Source organism: Halichoeres trimaculatus, unplaced genomic scaffold, assembly GCF_033239565.1.
Source record: "Halichoeres trimaculatus isolate MK-OKI-2021-1 unplaced genomic scaffold, fHalTri1.1 fHalTri1_scaffold_5, whole genome shotgun sequence".
NCBI lineage: Eukaryota > Metazoa > Chordata > Actinopteri > Labriformes > Labridae > Halichoeres > Halichoeres trimaculatus.
Genome location: NW_027437183.1, coordinates 361,839 through 385,580, shown reverse-complemented (window position 1 = coordinate 385,580; position 23,742 = coordinate 361,839). Strand labels below are relative to the sequence as shown.

The window sequence follows — 23,742 nt, the reverse complement described above, 5'->3', positions numbered from 1 at the left end:
ACGACTCTCTGTGTCGACTCTCCAGGGGAACACATCGGCTGCCCGTTCGCCACGCAGGAAGAGAGCGGCTTCGAGGACGAGCTTCCTGCCTTCAGCTTCCTGTCCTTCGACCCCATCATGGTGGCCGAGCAGTTCACGCTCATGGACGCGGTGAGCACGTTTCCTTTTTCCTCTGGCGACAGATTTACAGGCCAGCTCACGGCCACAGACGCTGAAACGCTCAGAGGAAGGTCAGGGTCACGGTCACCCTCGGTTTGTCCAGTTTATCCACTGAAGACACAGAAAACATCAGTTTATACCTTTAATAAAACACAGACATGAGTCTTTACTGCAGCTGTTTGAGCTGTTTCTGTCCTGAAAACACTGCTCTCTCCTTATTTCTGATTGGTTCATGGATTAATCTGCTCGTTGTTTTAGTTTTACACGTTTATCTGAATCTGAAAACGATGGTTTCAGCTCCTCAAAGTGACGAGTCCTCTCTCACTGGGTCAAATTTGACCTGAAACAGTCTGAAAGGGTTAAAAACTTTGGTTTACAAAGTGCTCGACAACAAAGACCTGGAAAAAAAAATAAATTAAATAACATAAAAGTTAGTAATAATAAAACCTAATCAAGGAGTAAAACCTCAAACTGTAGAGCTGATCCACAAAAAAAACAACAGCAGGAGACAAAGTCCAGATCCAAGACCGAGACCAGGAAGTAAAAAAGTCAAAGAGGGAAAAAACGTGGAAAGGAAAGACAGAAAAAAGAGATAAATAAATAAAATAAAATATATGATAATTACAGTAAAATCCTAAGGTCAAACAGCAATGATTATTTTTAGATGAGTAAAATAGTAGAAATATTTTTTTTAAAGAAAAAAAATAAAAAAAATAAATAAAGCCCATTCCCACAGCTAAAAAAAAAATAAAAATAAAATTAAAATAAAAAAAATACCAAAAAAAAAATTACAAAAATTATGAGATAAAAAAATCTTATTTATGAGATAAAAGTCAAAATCATAGGAAACAGATTATTTGACTTTTAATTTCATTAATTTGACTTTTTTATTACATAAACATGAGTTTATTATCTCACAGTAATGACTTTATTTATCTATATTTTTTTAACTGTCGGAAATGGCGCCCTCTACAGCTGAGACAGAAAATGTTTTAATAAAGAGAGAAACAAAGAAATAACAAAAAACAGAAATGATGAGATAATAAAGTCTTATCAATGAGAAAAAAATTGAAATTATGAGAAACAAATTATTTTGACTCCAATCCCATAAATTTGACTTTTTATTTTCATTTTTTATTGAACTGAACAGAGCTGTAGTCAACCAAAAACACTCCTGTTAAAGCTTCTTTAGCTGCTTTTAAAAAATGAAAATGTACAAAATAAATATTTTTGTTTTTAAATATAAAGTTCATGTTTTAAAGCGAACAATCTCTGCGTGTTCCTGTAAAAATAAACAAACAGACTCTGATTATTTTTAGTTTTTAATCACATCACACAATGTCGACAAATGACACAGCTCCAGGTGTTGTTGGCAGCTGCTGAAAGTAACTAATAAAGTTACTTGTAATCTAACTTAGTTACTTTTAAAACCAAGTAGTCAGTAAAGTAACCTAGTAACTTTTTAAAGGAGTAATCAGATTACTTTTTCAAAGTAACGGTGGCAACACTGTTTACATCTGATCCAGGAACTGTAGAAGAATAAAGACGAGCTAAAAACGGATCAGGTCAGACAGACAACGAGGGAAAAGTTAGACTGTTGGAAAGTTGGTGTGTTTGGCGCTCTGATGTCATCAGACGGCGTGATGGGAGGAGCCTGTCCTCCTCAGACCCTGACCCGTGTCTTCGTGTCTCCCTCCAGGACCTGTTTAAGAAGGTGGTGCCGTACCACTGCCTGGGCGGGATCTGGTCTCAGCGGGACAAGAAGGGGAAGGAGCACCTGGCGCCCACCATCAGAGCCACCGTGGCTCAGTTCAACTCCGTCACCAACTGCGTCATCACCACGTGTCTGAGCAACCCGGCGCTGAAGCCCAACCAGAGGGCGCGGCTGCTGGAGCGCTGGATCGACGTGGCGCGGGTGAGAAACGGCGACGGCGCCTGGTTAATCTGAGAGGCGAACGTTCCTCAGAGACGTTTTCTAACCGTTGGCGTTTGTTGTGTTCAGGAGTGTCGGATCCTGAAGAACTTCTCGTCTCTGCGAGCCATCCTCTCCGCCCTGCAGTGCAACGCCATCCACCGCCTGAAGAGGACCTGGGAGGAGGTGTCGCGGTGAGTCTCAGTCGGATCAGACGCGTTTGGGTTGTTCCTCGTTTGGTTTTTACTCACCGAGCTGTTTGTGTTCGCAGGGAGAGTTTCCGCACCTTCAGGGAGCTGTCCGAGATCTTCTCCGACGACAACAACTACTCTCTGAGCCGCGAGCTGCTGGTGAAGGTGGGTCGCCGTCTCTGCTCCTGAAAACAGACTCTGTGACTCGTAAACAACCACAGGAACTCCTCAGAGGGACGACGTGTTGGAGTGGACGGCGTCCTCGTCCATCCTCACGTCTGCAGACAAACATCCTGCAGAGGAAACGCCTCGCTCTGTTCCTCTGGGTCACACTTTCTGTAAATCACTCATCACGTCGCGTGCTGCTGACTGATCGCTGCTGTCGCTCCTGTGATTCGTCACAGAAACTCCCAGACGTGTCCCGGTGTTTGTGTCCTCCTCAGTGTCTCGCTGAGCGCTGAGGGAATCCCTCTGATGTCATCCCTCTGATGTCATCCCTCTGATGTCATCCCTCTGATGTCATCCCTCTGTAGATAACGCCTCTGACGGCGCTGCTGTAACCGATCACTTCAGGGGCGTGGCCTCTTTCTGGCGCTATCAGTTCAGGGCAGGCTGCGTTCACTAGACCCGGCGTGCTGGGGTTAAGGCGAGAGGCCCCGTGGCGTTACCTCACCCTGAGGAGTGAGAGGAGGACAGGAGGCGCCGTCTCCTCCTCTCAGGTCGTGTTTCTCCTGAAAGTCTGAGACAAGCAGAAGGGTTTCTGACTGATTCACTCTTTAAACCCTTTCAAAATAAGACTTCCTGCTCAAACCCCTCCTTGCCGGGGTTGACCTCTTGTCATGGGTCGACCTCTCGTCTTGGGTCGACCTCTCGTCGTGGGTCGACCTCTCGTCTTGGGTCGACCTCTCGTTCTGGGTCGGCCTCTAGTCGTGGGTTGACCTCTCGTCTTGGGTCGACCTCTCGTTCTGGGTCGACCTCTCGTTCTGGGTCGACCTCTCATCTTGGGTTGACCTCTCGTTCTGGGTCGACCTCTCGTTCTGGGTCGACCTCTCGTTTCTGGGTCGACCTCTCGTCTTGGGTCGACCTCTCGTCTTGGGTCGACCTCTCGTCGTGGGTCGACCTCTCGTCTTGGGTCGACCTCTCGTTCTGGGTCGGCCTCTAGTCGTGGGTCCAACTCTCGTCTTGGGTCGACCTCTCGTCGTGGGTCGACCTCTCGTCTTGGGTCGACCTCTCGTTCTGGGTCGGCCTCTAGTCGTGGGTCCAACTCTCGTCTTGGGTCGACCTCTCGTCGTGGGTCGACCTCTCGTCTTGGGTCGACCTCTCGTTCTGGGTCGGCCTCTGGTCGTGGGTCCACCTCTCGTCTTGGGTCGACCTCTCGTCGTGGGTTGACCTCTCGTCTTGGGTCGACCTCTCGTTCTGGGTCGACCTCTCGTTCTGGGTCGACCTCTCATCTTGGGTTGACCTCTCGTTCTGGGTCGACCTCTCGTTCTGGGTCGACCTCTCGTTTCTGGGTCGACCTCTCGTCTTGGGTCGACCTCTCGTTCTGGGTCGACCTCTCGTCGTGGGTCGACCTCTCGTCTTGGGTCGACCTCTCGTTCTGGGTCGGCCTCTAGTCGTGGGTCCACCTCTCGTCTTGGGTCGACCTCTAGTCGTGGGTCGACCTCTCGTCTTGGGTCGACCTCTCGTTCTGGGTCGACCTCTCGTTCTGGGTCGACCTCTCGTTCTGGGTCGACCTCTCATCTTGGGTTGACCTCTCGTTCTGGGTCGACCTCTCGTTCTGGGTCGACCTCTCGTTTCTGGGTCGACCTCTCGTCGTGGGTCGACCTCTCGTCTTGGGTCGACCTCTCGTTCTGGGTCGGCCTCTCGTTCTGGGTCGACCTCTCGTTCTGGGTCGACCTCTCGTCGTGGGTCGACCTCTCATCTTGGGTTGACCTCTCGTTCTGGGTCGACCTCTCGTTCTGGGTCGACCTCTCGTTCTGGGTCGACCTCTCGTCGTGGGTCAACCTCTCGTCTTGGGTTGACCTCTCGTTCTGGGTCGGCCTCTCGTTCTGGGTCGACCTCTCGTTCTGGGTCGACCTCTCGTCGTGGGTCAACCTCTCGTTCTGGGTTGACCTCTCGTTCTGGGTCGGCCTCTCGTTCTGGGTCGACCTCTCGTTCTGGGTCGACCTCTCGTCTTGGGTCGACCTCTCGTTCTGGGTCGGCCTCTCGTTCTGGGTCGACCTCTCGTTCTGGGTCGACCTCTCGTCGTGGGTCAACCTCTCGTCTTGGGTTGACCTCTCGTCATGGGTCGACCTCTCGTCACGGGTCGACCTCTTGTTCTGGGTGGACCTCTAGTCGTGGGTCAACCTCTCGTCTTGGGTCGACCTCTCGTCTTGGGTCGACCTCTCTTCTCGGGTTGACCTCTCGTCTCGGGTCGACCTCTCGTTGTTGATCAATCTCTCATTATGGGTGGACCTTTTGCTGTTGGTCGACCTCTTGTTTAGTTTCGACCTCGTGTTGTGGTTTAACCTCTCTTTTTGGGTCAACCTCTTTTTTTGGGTGGACCTCTCGCTGTTGGTCGACCTCTCGTTGTGGTTTGACCTCTTGCTGTGGGTCGACCTCACGCTATGGTTGTCCTGACGTGAGTAATGTTGTTATGAAGTCTAAGTATAACCAGCTGATCGCAGCTTGGGCCTGGCAGCAAAATTAAATCAGAGCTTGTGTAACGAGGAAAATGAGGAGGAGCCCCAGCAGAGTTTGAACAGAGGCATTATGGGAATTGTAGGAACTCCTGGCTGTGGTTTTATCCTCCTTATCGCTGATATTTGGACACTTTTAGTCCACCGTCGACGTTTCACTGCTCTTCTCTGGGCAGAAAGTGATCAGAAAAATCAGCCAACATGGAAAATAATCCACATGATTTTATTATTTCCTGTGTTTAACGTGGAGACTTTTCTCCTGTTTCCTGCAGGAGGGAACCTCAAAGTTCGCCACGCTGGAGATCAACCCCAAACGTGCTCAGAGGAGACACCAGCAGCAGAGGGACCTGGTGAGTCAGAGTTACACTGAAATAACTCAGGTATATCTGTGAAGCATGGAGCCACAAAAGGTTAACCTGTGCAGATTAAACTAACAGGTAACTGCTCCTCAACGTCTGAGCTCCTGGTGCTGTTTGCATCATTCAAAACAAGCATCCAAAGATTTATTCGTGCTCCTTAGAAACTGAAACTTAAGCATGTCTCATGTGTGATCATGATGATGGTTTGATATCCTCCAGCGAAAGTTTGAGTAACTTTAAACAATTTACAGGTAGATTTCACCTGGAGATGCAAAATCTCTTCAGATATTTTCAGTTTAGAAAACACTTCAACAAAAACATCAGAGGAGGAAGAAATGAGCGAGGTTAAAATCTTTGAAGCTCGGACAGAAAATACTCTGAAGAAACTGATTTCTGAGATTAACTCATCTTCGTAAATAGAGAGGGGTCTTTCTGCACTTCTTTGACCCTGTTTCTTTGTGGATGTGTGGAAAACAAGTTGTGTGCGAACAGCTCCATCTTGTGGCAAACCCAGTCACTGCAGTCTGAGCAGAAGCAGGACAGAAACTTAGAGTTTATTTGTCATTTTTGACTTTATTTATGTTAAATTTTTACAGTAACAGATGCAGGAAGACGCTTGAACAAGTGAATTCATTTATTTTTATTTAAACCACATATTTTCTGTAATCTTAATCCCCGATAAAGATGCAGAATTAAAGAGGAGTTTCTCTTCCTCTCGCCACCTTAAAGAAAGTGTTTCTTTTTTTAACCTTTCACAAATTAAACATCTGATCCACTTTATTCACATTGAACATTTTAAAAACAAGCAACTTTCCCAAAGAGCTGCACAATAAAAATCAATTAATAACGTCAATAAAATAAAATTAATATAACATATAGAAACGCAGAGGTTAAAGCTCCCATCTCCTGCTCCTTTCCTGCAGTTTAATCTGGATCATTGATGTCTTCATGAAATGTTAGTAACATGTTTTGGTCCAAAAAGCCAATAAATCAAGCACAGCAGCATTGTTTCCAGGCTCTCATAGCCCCTCTGTTCAGAACGCTCTGATTTAGTGGGCGTGGCCTTCATATGTAAATGAGCCACCGCTGATACCGCCCCGCTCTTCCACGTCACTGAGAGCGGCGCCACGAGCTCCGAGTGCACAATGTTTAGAAAACAGAGAAGCTCGTTTACCGTAACATTACAGGCTAAAACAACAGGCTAACTGCAGCTAAAGTTAGCATCCTGAAGCTAACACAGAGACAGGGGGGACACTGAGGAAAAGCTCTTCCATCTGCTCCACAGCACACAGCATTTAAAATACTCACATTTCCAGGGTCCCAGGTTTGTTGGAGGATGGTTGGTAATGCGCCTGGATTCAGGACCAGTCTATTGGCTAGCCCTCTGTTGGACTGTCCAAAGTTGGAAAAGCAGTCGGCCGTGAAGTGACTAGCACACACATGCTCAGTTTTACTGAGTGTAGCTGGAACATTTCCTGATAAATGAACTCTAGACACTTAGTCTGTCTTCTTCTGAGATGGGAAGCTTCAGCATGGAACTATGAGGCTGTTTACAGCCAAAAACAGAGCAGTGATGGCTCTTCAACTTTGGCTTTCAGGAGAGTGGGCTGGGAGGGGGTTCGGGGGTATGTGCTCTGGTGGACCAATCAGGTCAGACTTGCTCCTGATTGGTCAAAAAAGGGAATCGCTGACGTCGGCAAATCCCCAAAATCCAAACAGCTGGTTTTAGGTCAGGATTTTACATTAACAAGCTCTACTAAGAACAGGTTTGGTCATTAAATATCACATTTTGTGGGCTGGGAGGAAAGACAAAGACCCACACATTTCACTAAAAGACTTCATAAAGTGATTTTTGTGTGTGAGCAGGGGGTGATGCAGGGGACCATCCCGTACCTGGGGACCTTCCTCACAGACCTGGTGATGATGGACACGGCCATGAAGGACTACACCGAGGTCAGACTCCTTTAAATGTGACCTCACTCTGTCTTTCTCCTCCTCCTCCTCCTCCTCCTCCTCCTCCTCCTCCTCCTCCTCCTCCTCCTCCTCCTCCTCCGTCACTGACTCACGTTTCTCCGTCTCATCTTTCAGGGCGGGCTCATCAACTTCGAGAAGCGACGAAAGGTAAAGAGAGTTTCCTTCCACCAAAGATGGCGTGTGACCGTGTGACCGTGTGACCGTGTGACCGTGTGACCGTGTGACCGTGTGACCGTGTGACCGTGTGACCGTGTGACCGTGTGACCGTGTGACCGTGTGACCGTGTGGTTAAAAAGCGTGTGATCATGTGACCTCTGTCTCTGTCGCTGCGTCTGCAGGAGTTCGAGGTGATCGCTCAGATCAAGCTGCTGCAGCTGGCCTCCAACAACTACAGCTTCACTCAGGACAGCCACTTCAGGGAGTGGTTCGCCGGCGTGGAGAAGCTCAGCGAGGCCGAGAGGTCAGACCTCAGAGAGCGCCGCGTCCAGAGACGAGTTTCAGTCTTACTTTCTTTAGTCCTGAATTCTTCTACATTTCCCTCTTTTTAATCTGAATTATCCACAAACTGAGCTTTAAACTGGATTAACAGCGTGTGTAGGCAGATAAATCCTTTAAACTGAGGAGCTGTTTGGAGGAACAGGTTAAAAACAAAGAGGTAGAAATTTGATGCTTTTATCACCTAATTCGTCAGATTTGATCAGAAACAGAGGGTGTAACGGCCTTTCTCTGGGTTTGGACGGTTTGTTTTGAAGCAGGGACTTTAAGGGGAAAGTCTGGACCCTCAGGTTTTGTGGCCTCTGTCCTGACCCTGTTGCTCAGAGTCGTGTTGTGTTTACTGACCCCTCAGTGTGGGAGTTTTGAGCGCTGAGCCGTCAGAGCGGCGTGAATAAAATGAGTCATCCTGTCACTTCCTGTTATTTTTAACGCCCTGACGCCGTGTTTCTCCCGCAGCTACAACCTGTCGTGTGAGATCGAGCCGCTGTCCGAGTCGGCGAGCAACACGCTGCGAGCGAAGAAGAACGGCGGCATCATGAAGCGCTGGAGCGAGTGAGTGACGTGGAAACAGAAACTTTGACGAGTGGCTGAAACGTTGTCGTGGTTTGTCTCTAACGTCCGTGTCTCGTTTCAGCCGTCAGCTGACGGAGGCCGGCTGCAGCAGCGCCTCCAGCTCCCACTCCAAGTCCTTCGACCACTCGCACTACAGGCCGTACCAAGGCGGCGGGGGGGACAGCGGGGACGCCCTCAGCGTCACCTCCGTCAGCTCCAGCGGCTCAGACCTGGAGGACGTCAACGCCAGCTTCCTGTCCGACTCCCCGGAGGGACACGAGAGGAAGGTGGGGACAGGAGCGGGTCATGTGACTCCATGAAAACCCCGCCCCTTTTTTTTTTCTTATCGTTGATGTTTGACCTTAAACGACTGAAAATCTACGACCCCAGATAACCTGAGTCACAAAGACCTGATCTCCAGTCGTCTTGTTCAGAGTCAGGTCTTCACCACAGTGTGAGAGACTCCAGGCCAGAAGGTGGCGCTGCAGTCCACTTCAACATCAGCATAATGAAAAAAAATGAATTAGCTGTGTCACAGTCCGGGGTCTGCAGCCTTAAAAGGACCTGGTCTTTGTAGCCCACGTAGACCTCAAGGCCGAACTGAACTGAGACGGTCTGGTCTAGAGCTGGAGCATTTCCTGTTTGTCACTCTCAGTGGCGCCCTCACCTGTCGGCTAACGTTACTTTAAACACGTAAACCAAAACCTCACATTTACAACAGGGTGTTTTTACTTTAAACTTTTTAAATATTTTATTTTGTTTTTAATTATTTTATTAATCATTGGTAGAGAAACGACTCACCATGTACGATTAAAAGTTAAGAAACAAACTTGTTTTCAACATTTACACAAACTCTAGGAAAAATGAAAGATTAAAAAAAGCATGAAATACAAACTGTTTTAGTTTTGATTGCTTTTTTTCAGAGAGCTGAATTGATTAAATGTATTGTTTGAATTCCCTGTGAAATATGAAAAAAAACATCAAGTGAGTTTTTTTTTCCAGAGAATTTTCATTAATGAACATAGATTTTTCCCATAGTGAGAAGTTTCTAAAGCTTTTTGTTTTTCTTCAGTTTATTACTGAAAAAGAGGAAAACAAAACATTTTTAGACAGTGAAACTAAATCTTCTGTAATGTTTCAGAAACTCAGTCACATCGTCTCAGCAGGGAAACAGCTCCAACTTTAAATCACTGAGTCGTTTTGAAAACAGTCAAACCTCTGTGGTCATAGCTTCAGCTTCTTTCTTCCTGTCTGCTGCTGACATCACTTCCTCTCAGCCAATCAGACGCTCCGTCTTTAAGCTCACCTGTGTCTCTGTGTCTCTGTCAGACGTCGACTCCTTCTGTCAAACTCTCCGTCTCCGCGTTGGGCAGAGAGGCTCCGGCTGCAGATACGACGTCAACGGTGAGAAACTTTAACTTCCTGTTTTCAGTTTAAAGTCTCCTCCTCTTCCTCTTCCTCTTCCTCACGTTTCTCCCTCTGTCTCTGCTCTCTGTCGCCCCCTTCAGTTCTGGGAGTGCACGTCTCTGTCGTCTCTCGACACCTCGGGGACGGGCTCCAGCTCCGGCTCGGCCTCAGGATCCAGCTCCGCCTCCTCCTCCTCTGTCTCCTCGTCCACGCCGCTGTCGGCGTCCCGCTCTCACAAGCGCTCGGTGTCGGCGGTGTCAAACTACTCGACTCTGTCTCTGCCGCTCTACAACCAGCAGGTGGACGACTGCTGCATCATCCGGGTCAGCCTGGACGTGGAGAACGGGAACATGTACAAGAGCATCCTGGTCAGTGGGTGGATCCGCTCGCAGGTTCACGTCCAGAGAAAAACGCCTGAAGTTTGACGAGTTTTTAGATTTAACGCTGCGTGTCGTCTGCTGCAGGTGACGAGTCAGGACAAGACCCCGGCCGTCATCAGGAAGGCCATGATCAAACACAACCTGGAGCGGGAGAAGAGCGAGGAGTACGAGCTGATGCAGAAAATCTCTGAGGACAAAGGTGAGATCCCTCAGTCTGATTTAATCCGTCAGTTTGTCCTCAGATTATAATCCCTCAGTCTGATTTAATCTGTCAGTTTGTCCTCAGATTATAATCCCTCAGTCTGATTTAATCTGTCAGTTTGTCCTCAGATTATAATCCCTCAGTCTGATTTAATCTGTCAGTTTGTCCTCAGATTATAATCCCTCAGTCTGATTTAATCTGTCAGTTTGTCCTCAGATTATAATCCCTCAGTCTGATTTAATCTGTCAGTTTGTCCTCAGATTATCATCCCTCAGTTTGATTTAATCTGTCAGTTTGTCCTCAGATTATAATCCCTCAGTCTGATTTAATCTGTCAGTTTTTTCAGCTTTTCCTCAGATTATCCAGAATAATCCTAATCCCAGCCCCTGGGGTTTCCTCCTCACCTTGTCTAATCCCTGTCCTCCTCAGAGCTCCGGATCCCGGACAACGCCAACGTTTTCTACGCCATGAACTCCACTGCCAACTACGACTTCGTGCTGAAGAAGCGCGGCCCGACCCGGCCGGTGCGGGCCAAGACCGTGGCGAGCTCCACGCTGCCCCGCATGAAGCAGAAGGGACTGAAGATCGCCAAAGGGATTTTCTGAGGAGGGACTCCTTCCTGCCTCCCCTCCGCCCCCCAAAACCCCCTCTGAGGGTCTCCAGTCCTCAGGGGAGACGCTTGAGTTCAGGACCCGGAGTCCTCTGAGTTTCACTTTGGACTTTCAGAAACCAGAGAAGGACCAAACCGGTCTCTGGAGGACCAGGACCCAGAGGAGCACCTTAGCACTTAGAGGGTTTCTGTGAGGCTGCAGGGTCAGGACCACGAGGGACACGTTTCAGCTCAGACCTCGCCGTCTAAGGCGTGTGTGTGTGTGTGTGTGTGTGTGTGTGTGTGTGTGTGTGTGTGTGTGTGTGTGTGTGTGTGTGTGTGTGTGTGTGTGTGGCGAGGACTGGTTTCATTTCTGGATTTACACGTGTTTACGTCCAAACGCCGCCGTCAGCGCTCTGCACCTTTAACCCACCCTGAGAACTCCCTCCTCTGCCCTCACACACGCCCCCTGCTGGCCCGGAGTGTACATAGACGAACTGCACGAAGCCACAGCGTGTGAACACACACACACACACACACACACACACACACACACACACACACACACACACACACACACACACACAGCTGGGTGTTTCGAATGTGTTTCTAACTTTCAGGGAACTTCAGTCGTGAGCGACCGCCGCCTTCACCGCGTCGCCGTCGGACGCCGGGGCCTCGACCAGCGTCTGAACAGCAGCGATGCTGGCGTGGAGGAAACTCTTTCTGCCAGGGAACAAAAGAGGAGGGGAGGAAAGAAGGAAGGAAGGAAAGGAAGGAAGGAAGGATGGTGGGGACTTTGTGGGAACAGCCATGAATCACACGCCACTGATTTCTTTTCTAAACGGAGGCCGCTGCACGCCGACGGCGCAGAGGAGAGGCGAGCTGAAATGAACTGAGTGTAAATATGTCCTCGCCGCCCGTGCGGTGCGTGCTCTGAGACGTTGGTCAGAGTTTTGTTCAGAGGCTGGTCACTTCTCTTTTTTATTTGTCTCTGTTGTTTCTGCATCTCTCTGCTCTGATGGTGCTGCTGATTATTCCTCTGAAGATGTCGTTTCCCGCCGCACTTCAACGCTCAGCTCCACTGTCGGCCGCCGCGTCGGGGGGCGACACCAACGGCTCGGTTCACCTGCAGGGGGAGACGTCTGATGTCGGGTTTGCTGTGCAGGAAAATTCAGGATTAAAAAAACATCTAAAAGTTTCAGATTTATCGTTTCAAACGACATGAACACGTCTCTGAGTGTTAAAAAATAAATAATGAACTAAAATAAGTTTTAAACATTAAAGAAACGCTCGCTCCACCTCTGATTTTCTGCCACAGCAAACTGACGTTTAACTCCGACCTGAGGTTAAAGAGACGGAGTCGGTGTCGTAGCTCCTCCCACGCGGCGCCGTCTTCATGTCCATCACTTCTTCTGAATGTGCCATGACAGGTGTGTGTGTGTGTGTGTGTGTGTGTGTGTGTGTTTCTGATTTACCTGCAGGACGTTTTCCCTCCACGGTTCGGTCGGTTTAGCGCTGACAGCTGAGTCTTTCCTCTCCGCGATGAACGACGGTGATGCTGCCAAACTCTCCTCGTTTCTCTGACCCTGATCTGTTTGTTTAGAGGAAAAACTCGACCTGAGACACTTTCTGTTTGTTTGGGAGCTTTTTTATTTCATTCCCCTCGATGTGAATCACTCTAAAGGTTGTTTTTCTCCTGGATTTGATGCTTTGTTTGTGAACACAGGCTTTAACACTTTGAATTTATGATCATGAAAAGGCAACGAGACCAAGAATCCATCTGAACTAATCAATCCAGCTCTGTGACTCATTTCTACGGAAGCCCAAAGTGGCCATGCCTTCCTTAAAGTTACTCATCCAGTTTCTTGAATTTCTTTAACTGATAGATTTCAGGTTGGACAGAGAGCCTTACACTTTAAATTTGTGATATCAGACAAAATATAAAATTAAGGAAGGCAATTCAAACGCTTTGATTTGCTTTGTATGGAAGCCTTAAGCGGCCATGCACTCATACAAATAATTTATCGATTTTCTATAACTGATTAATTTTATATCAGACAAAGACCCTAACTCTTTGAATTTAAGCTATTGGACATGCAAATGTAAAAAAAGACAATTTAAACTCTCTGATTTGCTTTGTATGGAAGCCCAAAGTGGCCATGCCTTACTTTAAGTTGTTCATCCAGTTTCTAATCTTTCTTTAACTGATAAGTTTCATGTTGGACAGAGACCCTAACACTTTGAATTTGTGGCATCAGGCAAAAAAAATTAAGTAAGACAATTCAAACGCTTTGATTTGCTTTTACGGAAGCCCAAAGTGGCCATGCACTCCCTTAAATTAGTCATCCAGTTTCTTGAATTTTTATAACTGATGAATTTCATGTTGGACAAAGGCCCTGAAACTTGAATTTGTGATATTAAACAAGCAAAAGACAAGTAAAAACAATTTAAACGCTCTGATTTGCTTTGTACGGAAGCCCAACGTGGCCATGCACTCCTACAAATAATTTATCAAATTTCTGTAACTGATTAAGTTCATATTAGACAGAGACCCTAACTCTTTAAATTTGTGATATTAGACAAGCAAATGTAAGAAAAAAATATTTAAACTCTCTGATTTGCTTTGTACGGGAGCCCAGAGTGGCCATCCCCTCGTAATGGATAAATTTGTGGCTGTTTTCTTGAGCTGAATTTGTTTTCTCTAGGTAACAAATCTATTTTTTTCAGAAATAACAAGTTAATTTTTTTTTAACTCAGGTGTTTAGTCTTCTTCATTAAATCAAGATAAAAAAATCAGATTTGATTTGATGAAATCAGGAGAATTGATTTTAAAATCTTGAAGATGACTCATAACGAACGTTGTTTTCATGATATTAGTCGAGGTTTGGAGAAACTGATATAAATGTACGGACACTCCATTAACCTCTCAGGTCTTTTCTTTTGCAGCCTTTGCATTGCATCCTGGGAAATGTAGGAAACCCCAAACTAAGGGAAAGTGTGTCACTCAGAGCTCTCTGTGGATGAGACTGGTTGGTTTTTCCTGGACTCTCACGTGAACACGTCAGAAACACGTAACCGACCTGGACTGCACTGCCATGCGTTGCCTTTTCTCTTTTTTTCCTCCTGCATGAACTTTTTCTCCCATCCCTAAACCGAACAAAACGCCCCCCCCCCCTCCTCCAAAAGATCAAATACTGCGAAAGCAATATGTCGATGAGCGCCAGGAGGCCGCCGCCGCCCGGCCGCCGTGGATGTTGTTGTGAAATCCTTCGCTGTTGAACACTGTGACCTTCGACCCCTTCACTCTGCCTGTGGATTGGTGCGTAACGTCGAGCACTGTGAGCTTACAGTCGATAATAACGATAATAACGATAATAACGATAGTAACGATGAGTTCCCTCTTCCTGGTGTCATAGCTAACACCCCCCCCCCACACACACACACACTCCTCGTGATGGCGAGCAGCGAAGGAAGCCGGCCGACCCTTCATGTGCCAAAAACCAACGCAGACAGAAAGAGAAGGTTACAGACGAGTCCTCTGCCTTTCACCGTGAAAATAATCCACTCTGTATGTTTACTGTCGTCGCATTTTTCTGGAAAACAAAAAAAGGGTGAGAACACTACGATGTCTGGACCCCATCCCCTGTGGAGAAGAAAAACTTGAAGCTAAACGTTCGACGGAGCTGCTGCAGATACACTCAAACTCCAAACCTGTGCTGCGTTCAAGGAACAAAATAAGATTAAAGAATATGCAACAGTTTGCTGACATTTTGAACTTCTTTTCTTTTCAGGTTTTTCAAACTTAATGAGTTAAAACTGATGCGTGTGACTGTAAACATCCCCACATGGACCATAAATAATTTGCACAAAACTTTTCAGATATTTTCTTGATTTTCAGGCATGAAACCATCTTAAAATCAGCTTTTCTGTGGTAAAAAAAAAAAAAAAACAAACATTTCTGTGTCCAAAACATGCAAAAAGGCTTCATTTTAGCACTTTGACAGTGTTTCAGTTTTCCCAGCGTCCCTTGAACGCAGCCTCAGCTCCAGTCAGAGCTCTGTGTTGGCGGTGTTGCGTTCAGGGTCCCTGCAGCGGCTCCGTCCCTCCTCTCTCCGTGCTCTGAGGACCTGGGTCGCGCGCTGAGATGAACTTTAGGATCTGATGTTGATGAGGTCGATGTTGGACCGGTTTGTGTGTCGTCGTAGCCCCGTGTTGACATGACGTTCGTTTTTTGTGATTTGACCTGATTCTGTGCGAGTTTGAACAAAAAAGCTGCGTTTACACCAAGAAAAAAAAACTGGAAACCAGCTGGCGTGGTGTGTGTGTTTTAAAGTTAACTTTTTTATTTTCTTTCCCCTGATCTGTGCTCGGTGCCATTTTTCATTAAAAACAAAAAAAATCTGGTTATTTTTTTTTCTAACTGCAGTTTTTAGTTTCTTTCTCCCTTCAAACACAAACATGTAGAATAAATCTGTCCTCCGTTCTGTCTCTGTTTATTTATTGATTTGTATATAAAGATTTTGTTTTGCATTGTACATTCTCTCCTTTCTTGGTTATAGATTAATATATTCATGTATATATGAATAAACATTAAGTTTATAAAAGTGAGACGACGCTTTGGGTCTGTTTTTCCTAAACTAACTTAAATTAACTGTTTTTTTTTTGGATGTAAATATATATTTATTATTTTTCACTGCATAATAATTTCATAAAAATGTATTAAACCATTATTGTTATAGAGGAGTTTAATTGTTCATACATGTTGTCCAGGCAAAATAAATTCATACAGAAATCTGAATTTACCAATCAACCAAATCTCATTAAAACACTGACAGTAGAATAATGTTAAAAAAATCTAAAATAAGAAACTAAAACAAATTAATTTAAATAAATAGATATGAAAATAAAATACTAAAAGATTTTAACAGGAAAGAATGAGATGATGGGTTAAAAATCAAAATAAAGGTATTAAAAGCTGATAAAACAGGAGTAAATAACTATTGTTCAATAGTTATTGTGCAAAAACCAGTTAAACCCCTGATTTATTTATAAAGACAGATTATTTTGCCCACGCTGACCAACTTTTCTTTAATTTTATTATAAAATTATGCTGATAATGTTCAGAGAAAATTCAAAGTCACATCACGCTCCATACGTTCTTTTTAAATCAGACGGACAGAATAAAAAATACTTCAACCACAACTAAACAAATGACAAATAGATACATATGTAGCTGTAACAGATTATAAATTGTGTTACCTTTAGGTGAATTGGAATTTAAACTTTAATTTAAAGTGATATGACAGTAACACTCAGTTAAAAGCTCAACAGCTGGTTTTGGTTTTAAAAACGTTTAAATCAATGGAGGCAACCTCTGGTGCACTACAAATCCAGGAGTATTACTGTAAAGTATTATTGTGTCTTACTAAATAGCACCCAAAGTGCTTTTTTACACTTTTTTTTAAATATCTGAGACAGTATTTCAGCTCATTGTGTTTATTTTTATGCTATCCAGCTGTTTTGTTTTTATCTGTATCATTATAAACTCTGCACTGGGACTACAGATAAAAAAGCCTTATGGCTGACTCTGCCCTGTTAAGAGGAATGCTGTGCTGAAATGTTCATCAATATGCACTGCCCCTTTAAATAAAAAATAAATAGAAATAAAAAAAGATAATAAATAAATAATCATTTGTCAAACAGGATCATTTCTTACGTTTATATCTTTTGAATATTTATTTCTAAGTTTGATTTAAAAAAAAAAAAAACGATTAAACGGCTTTGTTAAACGGTCTAGTCTGACGTCATCTCCTGCTGCTCGCGCCTGCGCAGTCTCGCAGAGCTCTGTTCATGTCAGTATGGCGCTGAGTAAAACGTTTGGTCAGAAACCGGTTAAATTTCAGCTCGAGGAGGATGGAGACTTCTACATGATCGGATCGGAGGTCAGTGCTTCACTAATCTCACCAACATTAACATTTAAAACCAGCAGAGCTTCCAGAAAATTCCGCTTTATTATGACAGCTAGCAGCGAGCTAACGATGCTAACAGAGGGGGAGGATGGCTCAGTCTGACTCATTCATTTGTTGTCGGTTTATTGTTGAATAATCTGAGAATAATCCAGATTAAAAGGCATATTTGTCTTTATTGTTTTATTTTTTGGTGTGATAAATTTTAAAATATTATATTTTTTAATATAAACCTGTTCGGTTTGTTATAAAGCTCACATTAAACAGTTAGCTGACCGTGTTTTTATCAGCGCTAATTATGCTAAAGCTTCCTAACATTCAGTTATTCTACAACAAATTTACATTTTTAAAGCTGTTAGGCTCAAATCTGCTGAAGTTAAGAAATTTAAGGTGTTTCTGAGTTTCATTATATCATATACATTTGTGTTTTCATTGTATTAGCTGTATTAATACTGAATAAACCGGCTCTGAGGTAGCAACAATGTTCCTGCAGCTATGAGCAGAAACTGCAGCTCAGTGAGACTCTGAGATGTTCCTACTTCAGCTCTGTGACTCTATTAGGCACTTATTGTTTGTGATATGTGTCTTATAAAGTAATATGTATGGAAACACTAATATTTCTGATGCAGTGGTCAAAGGAACCTGATTTAACACGAATTATTGACAATGTGTCACCATACATACAATGCAGAAGGACCATAATCTGTATTTTGCAGCAGAAAGTAAAGCCTTTATCATTTACATTATTTTTATTTAAATTATTATTTTTAATTATCATTATAATTATTATTATTATATATTTTATTTTTTGTTTATTTATTTATTTTAACTGTAATTGTTTCACTTAACTCTTCGAATTCTTATAATGGCATTTTATTATTAATTTATTTTCTAGTTATTATTGTTATTACTATTACTTTGTATGTGTATGTATGTGTGTATAGCTTATTATTTTCTTTTCCTTTTTTCTAAATATTTTAAATATTTTATTAAATTATTTTCTGTCTGTTTTTTTTTTTTCTTTTTTTCTTATATTTTGAAAAACTTTATGCAGATATGGCCTTTTGGGGGGAGGGGGGTTATACGTGTTTATGTCTATGATTATATACGTTTGTAAATACGCATACCTTTATTCTTCATAATGTTATGATTTTCCAGTGCGGAAATGCTCGCATTCATTGTAACAAATGGTAAATTTCTGGAAACTTTGTGCCAAAAATTCAATAAAAAAGAATGTTAAAAAAAAAAAAAAAAAGGGAACGTTAAACCTTTATCGAAATTTAAAGAAAACAGGCATTGAACAAACAAGAATACATATCACCGTATGAATACAGAGACATAATGTTTTACAAAACCACCAACAAGACACAAAAACCAAGCAAACATCTTGGACAAATTTAGTTATTACGAAGGAAAATGACACAGAGCACTAGAACAAGGAGGAAAACAAAGAAAAAAAACTTAATGTGCTAACTCTTCTGTCTCTGTCTGCGTGTGTACAGGTGGGAAACTACCTCCGTATGTTCAGAGGCTCTCTGTATAAAAGATACCCGTCACTATGGAGGAAACTGGCGTCGGTGGAGGAGAGGAAGAAGATCGTGGAGTCGTCACACGGTCAGTATCTGTATCATCGTTACTACATCTTTAAGAGCATCAGGACGGTAAAATCTGCTGTGCTGTCAGTGAAACGTTCAGAGTCGTGGAGTAATTCCTGCTTCCTCTCTGTAGACCACGGTTACACTCAGCTGGCCACCAGCGTGACTCTGCTGAAGGCCTCGGAGGTCGAGGAGATCCTGGAAGGAAACGATGAGAAGTACAAAGCCGTGTCCATCAGCACCGAGCCGCCCGCCTACCTCAGGTAGATCCTCAGTGCTCACCTCTGACACAGACCGCTGTCTGCTACGGTCAGGATGAGTCAACGTGAATATGAAAAGAGCCGGTAGATGTTGATGATGTTAGGCTTGATTTTTAACATGAAGAGAGAGTTCAGTCAAGAAGAAGAGTGATTACCCTCATTTCTGAATCTTTAAGTTCATCCTCCATCCTCATAAATAAACCTTAGTAAGTGATACTTTATCACGTAAACACTCAGGACTATTTTAGTCTGATTGAAATAAAGATTTTATACCTCTCTCATCTCTTAAAAAATATATTTTTTATTTTTTATTGGTGCTTTTGTGTGTAAGGATAGCATATTTAATTGATGGTGTGTATGGGAAGAGCTCGTCAACGCGTGCTCTGGTGTATCAGTAAAAACCAAAGTCCAATGATGTGTCTTTGAGTCCTGTGACCCCCTTATTTCTGTTTCTGTCGGCACACTTCTCTTCTTGACTCGGTGTTGAGCTCTGGAGTGGGAGCAGCTGAGTTTGTGGATCTTGTAGTTTTTGTCGGTCAGTAGAGACGGCTGTAAAGGTGCTGTAACAGTCCAGTCTGGATGTTAGGAAGGCGTTTAATAGAAGAAGAAGAAGAAGAAGTGGTGAAGCTGTGAGGTGGACTCAGAGTCCGGGCTCTGAAGAAGCTCCGTGTGTTTACCCAGAGTTGTGTGAAGGTTGATATTTTCCACTCGTCCTCTGATCAAACCACCATCCAGCGCTTCCTCCTGAAGTGTTTTTGTTGACTTCGTCCTTCGTCTGTTCGTCTTCGTCCTCAGGGAACAGAAGGCGAAGAGGAACAGTCAGTGGGTTCCCACGCTGCCCAACAGCTCTCACCACCTGGACGCCGTGCCGTGTTCCACCACCATCAACCGCAGCCGGCTGGGCCGCGACAAGAAGAGGACCTTCCCTCTGTGGTAAGATCTCACCTCCTTCATGTTCAACACATCACCTGTTCAGAGGACGAGAGACTGAGATCCAGGACAGCTCTGAACCAGTTTCATTTTCATCTTTAGAGAAACGTAGAAACATGAGGCTGTTGGTGATAAATAAACACTTCCTCTGTGGTTTTTATCTCAGCATTCAGAGATATATTTTATTTCCTGTGTTTTTCCTGCTCAGCTTTGACGACCACGATCCAGCTGTGATCCATGAAAACGCCTCCCAGTCTGAGGTCCTGGTCCCGATCCGCCTGGACATGGAGATCGAGGGGCAGAAGCTCAGAGACGCGTTCACCTGGAACATGAACGGTAACGACGCTTCGTCTCCTCCTGACGTTGAGCTGAGTATCTGAATCTTCCTCACACGTTAAAACGTCTCCTCTGAACATCAGAGAAGCTGATGACGCCTGAGATGTTCGCCGAGATCCTCTGTGACGATCTGGACCTCAACCCTCTGGCCTTCGTCCCCGCCATCGCCTCGGCCATCCGGCAGCAGATCGAGTCGTACCCGACGGACAGCATCCTGGAGGACCAGGCGGACCAGAGGGTCATCATAAAGGTAACGGAGCGTGTTGGTGGCGTGTTGGTGGCGTGATGGATCAGGCGTGTTTTCATCAGCCTGTAACTAACGTCTGTGTGCTGCAGCTCAACATCCACGTGGGGAACATCTCTCTGGTGGATCAGTTCGAGTGGGACATGTCCGAGCGGGAGAACTCTCCGGAGAAGTTCGCCCTGAAGCTCTGCTCCGAGCTCGGCCTGGGGGGAGAGTTCGTCACGACCATCGCCTACAGCATCCGAGGTCAGCTGAGCTGGCACCAGAGGACGTACGCCTTCAGGTAGACCGCCTTGTTTTCCTGCAAAGATCCACGAACCAGGATTTGGTTTCTACACATCAACATGAGCAGGGGTCTGAAACCTTTACCTTCATGGGAGACGTTTCCCCTCAGCTCACCTGGAGTAAAGTCAATCCTGAGCAACAAATTTTACTCTATCCTCACTGTTAAACTAGATTATAAAATTCTACGCAAAGCAAAGAATCAAGGGAAAAATAATCTAAACAAGAAGTTTTCTGAATTAAGTAAAAAGTACATGTAATGTTTTAGTTCTTATTATTAATAAATTTGCAAAAATTCAAAATATTTTGCAATTAAAGAAAATTGCTGAACTTTCAAAAAAAAATGGACATTTCAAAAAAAATTCATATGTAATGTATCCAAAAAAAAATTTAAATATTTCCAAAAAGGTGGTTTAACAAAAATGCAAAAAATTGCATAATTTTTATCTCAAAAATTTAACATTTTTCTCATTTAAAAAAATGGAAAAATTTCACAAAACTTTGAAAATTAAAAAAATGTGTATTTTGTAACCATTTTTGAAATTTTAAATTTTGTAAAAAAAAAAATGATATTAATAATTTTTAAAACTATTTCTTTTTCTTTTTTGCAAATAGTTTAAAATTTTTGAAATTGAAAAATTTGCAAAACTTCTGGATATTATTGATATTTTTTTAGATTGTGAAAAATGCAAAAAATAATTGAAATTTAAAAAAATGCAAATGGGCAACAAATTTAAAAAATGGCCAAATATTTGAAAAAAAATTGAAAATATATTTTAAAAAATTCTGAATGTTTTAAAGAATACTTGAAATTGAAAACATAATTGATGTTGAAGCTGAACTCATTTTTTGCTGCATGAGGGTCCAGAGCCACAGGTTGAACACCGTTGTTTATGAGTCTTTATGTTTTATGAATCTCAGCCGAGGCAGGGGTTTGTTTTTTTTTCACGATCCGTGTGTTTGTCGTCTCGTGCTCTGAAAAGCTGCTGAATGTCTGAGGAAGGCGTCATGATGTTGTCAGGTGATGTGTAAAGGTTTGTGCGTCACGCTGTGAGCAGCTCCGTGTGTCAGACTGAACCCAGATGATCTGAGAGGAACCTCGGTCAGTCTGAACACGTCAGAGTGACTCCTCTGTTGTCGTTTGGCAGTGAGAACCCGCTGCCCACGGTGGAGATCGCCATCAGGAACACAGGAGACGCTGACCAGTGGTGCCCCCTGCTGGAGACGCTGACAGACGCAGAGATGGAGAAGAAGATCAGAGACCAGGACAGAAACACGCGGTGAGTCAGCGCAATGGTTCAGAGTCACCAAACAGTCTCACCTTACCCCTCCGCTGACTCTGTGTCTGTTTCCTCCTCAGGCGAATGAGGCGACTGGCCAACACGGCGCCGGCTTGGTAGGAGCAGCAGCTGCAGCGCCCCCTGCAGGAGCTCGTCTGATTGAGGTATGACACCATCAGCCACAGAGGGACGGACGTCTGCTCGTCTCAGCCGGTCCTCAGCTGGTCCTCAGCCCGTCGATCGCCGCCTGGTTTCTTATTTTAATATTAATGTTAATACGATGTTTGGAAGAATCTGGCCTCCCTCAGTAGAAACCTCCTCCTCCTCCTCCTCCTCCTCCTCCTCCTCCTCCTCCTCCTCCTCCTCCTCCTTGGTGTTCCCCTCCCGCTCCTCGGCGTGGACGTGCTGCTCCCTCACTCTGACCACTGACTCTTTAACGACCACAGAGGGAGGAGACGCCATCGCCAGGCTCAGATAATATATGCTTCTGTTGTCTTTGTTGTCTTTTTGTACATTTTAATAATTCTTACAAAATAAAAAAAGTGAAAGAGATCAAAGAGTTATTGTTGTTATTTGAAGACGCTGGATCATTGTTTTTTGTTGTCTCCAAAGTTTTGTATCAGTAAATTTTAATTTCAGAAAGTCTAAACCCTCTTTAATCCTGCAGCTTTATGTAACATTTAAAATCTTAATCTTATATTCATTTTGTTTTCACCTCTAACTGCATCCTGTGTGTAGCTCTCTGTCATCAGACCCCTGGTAGGTATGTTCCTCTTCATTCCTGATGTTTTAAAACCTCTGCTTATTGTTTCTGAGTTAAAATAAAAAAGGTAATAGAAGAAAAAAACACTCAAGTGCTACATCATAGTCAGGGAAAAGTTTCCAAGAGGAAAAATTAAGAGCTACTACAGTAATTATTAGTTTATTTCAAAATGCTACTTCTTAGCTTCTCCATCCTCAAATTGATTTACGGCACGTCTCAGTCTCCATGACAACACCACGCTGTTTGATGAAGTTTATCAGAGAGAAGAGAGATCTGTGTTTTTCTCTGCTGAAAACGATTTCTGTGATTAATGTTGTAGTGATTGTAGAGATAGAGCACAAGCTAAAAGCTAAAAGGGCTAAACTCTTTGTGCTAATGTTGTCTCCAACCCACAGTCAGCAGTTATTCTGCAGTGGTCTGTTCAAACTTGAGAGTCTATCAATAAAATGAAGAGCCAGGTTACGTTAGCTCTGCTTGGTGAGGTTGGAGTTGGTAGATGAGCTCTGGTAGGACAGAACCAGGATTCACTAACGTTACACGTTACAGACACGTCTCAGAGCACCGGGCTGTGAGGAGAGAGAAATATAGCAGCTGCTAAACTACGCTACAAACTGACAAAGTTAGCTTGTTGTCACGTTAGCCTACAGATACATCGTAGGACTTTTTAAACTTTTCAAGGTTGGGGAGGGGCTTTTTTGTTTTCTTTTTTCTTAGACACTTGATTTTGTGCTCTGCCTCTGACTGGGCAAACTCACCTTTTTAGTTTTTTATAAACTGATGAGTTGGAAAAATTTCAACTCCCAGAAATAAAACTCATTTGTGTTAAGTTATCAGGCTAACATCAGTAATAATTAGAAAAAAATAAATGGATCATTTTGGAACATATTTAATAATAATAATAATAATAATTATAATAATAATAATTATTATTATATCTACTCCCTCATCCTGATGTCAGACACCTGTTTGTTAATCAGCTGATCAGACGCTCAGGAAGTCACACAGTCCTTCAGAATAAGAGCTTCTTATGTGATGTTAAATATCCTGTTCCTGTTGACAGGATGCCAACCCTTCAAAATAAAAGCCCACCTGTAACCTTCCTGTCCTCTCCTGATGTTACAGCTCAATTATTCCTGGCAGAGCCGCTTTACGACCGTCCATGAAACTTCACACAGCTCCTGAGGA

The 23,742-nt window shown here is 44.0% G+C and overlaps 2 protein-coding genes across 5 annotated transcripts in view; both read left to right on the top strand.

Moving 5' to 3' along the window:
• Window positions 1-14,329, top strand: part of LOC141791134 (ral guanine nucleotide dissociation stimulator-like) — a 63,570-nt gene extending 49,241 nt beyond the window's left edge. For all 4 annotated transcript variants that reach the window (XM_074671386.1, XM_074671385.1, XM_074671384.1 and 1 more), the window contains exons 5-18: window positions 26-150; window positions 1,859-2,074; window positions 2,162-2,265; window positions 2,343-2,427; window positions 5,213-5,290; window positions 7,166-7,252; window positions 7,388-7,420; window positions 7,612-7,733; window positions 8,225-8,320; window positions 8,403-8,607; window positions 9,650-9,724; window positions 9,829-10,095; window positions 10,192-10,306; window positions 10,739-14,329. In XM_074671386.1, the coding sequence (XP_074527487.1) occupies window positions 26-150; window positions 1,859-2,074; window positions 2,162-2,265; window positions 2,343-2,427; window positions 5,213-5,290; window positions 7,166-7,252; window positions 7,388-7,420; window positions 7,612-7,733; window positions 8,225-8,320; window positions 8,403-8,607; window positions 9,650-9,724; window positions 9,829-10,095; window positions 10,192-10,306; window positions 10,739-10,914 (1,784 nt within the window). In that variant the 3' untranslated portion in view covers window positions 10,915-14,329. The remainder of the gene's footprint in view (window positions 1-25; window positions 151-1,858; window positions 2,075-2,161; window positions 2,266-2,342; window positions 2,428-5,212; window positions 5,291-7,165; window positions 7,253-7,387; window positions 7,421-7,611; window positions 7,734-8,224; window positions 8,321-8,402; window positions 8,608-9,649; window positions 9,725-9,828; window positions 10,096-10,191; window positions 10,307-10,738) is intronic.
• A 2,386-nt stretch (window positions 14,330-16,715) lies between these two features.
• Window positions 16,716-22,293, top strand: smarcb1a (SWI/SNF related BAF chromatin remodeling complex subunit B1a). Its single transcript, XM_074670287.1, has 9 exons — window positions 16,716-16,843; window positions 18,370-18,481; window positions 18,596-18,725; window positions 19,518-19,655; window positions 19,861-19,988; window positions 20,072-20,238; window positions 20,325-20,515; window positions 21,663-21,794; window positions 21,875-22,293. The coding sequence occupies exons 1-9, from the start codon at window positions 16,760-16,762 to the stop codon at window positions 21,912-21,914; spliced, it is 1,122 nt and encodes a 373-aa protein (XP_074526388.1). The 5' UTR covers window positions 16,716-16,759; the 3' UTR covers window positions 21,915-22,293.
• Window positions 22,294-23,742: the final 1,449 nt, after the last annotated feature.

What these genes read in the sequence shown, in the direction of transcription:
- smarcb1a (XM_074670287.1), top strand. Translation starts at nt 16,760, where the DNA reads ATGGCGCTGAGTAAAACGTTTGGTCAGAAACCGGTTAAATTTCAGCTC. An exon ending in GTTCACCTGGAACATGAACG is followed by an intron (nt 19,989 to 20,071) that starts GTAACGACGCTT and finishes TCTGAACATCAG; the next exon opens with AGAAGCTGATGACGCCTGAG. An exon ending in ACCAGAGGGTCATCATAAAG is followed by an intron (nt 20,239 to 20,324) that starts GTAACGGAGCGT and finishes TGTGTGCTGCAG; the next exon opens with CTCAACATCCACGTGGGGAA.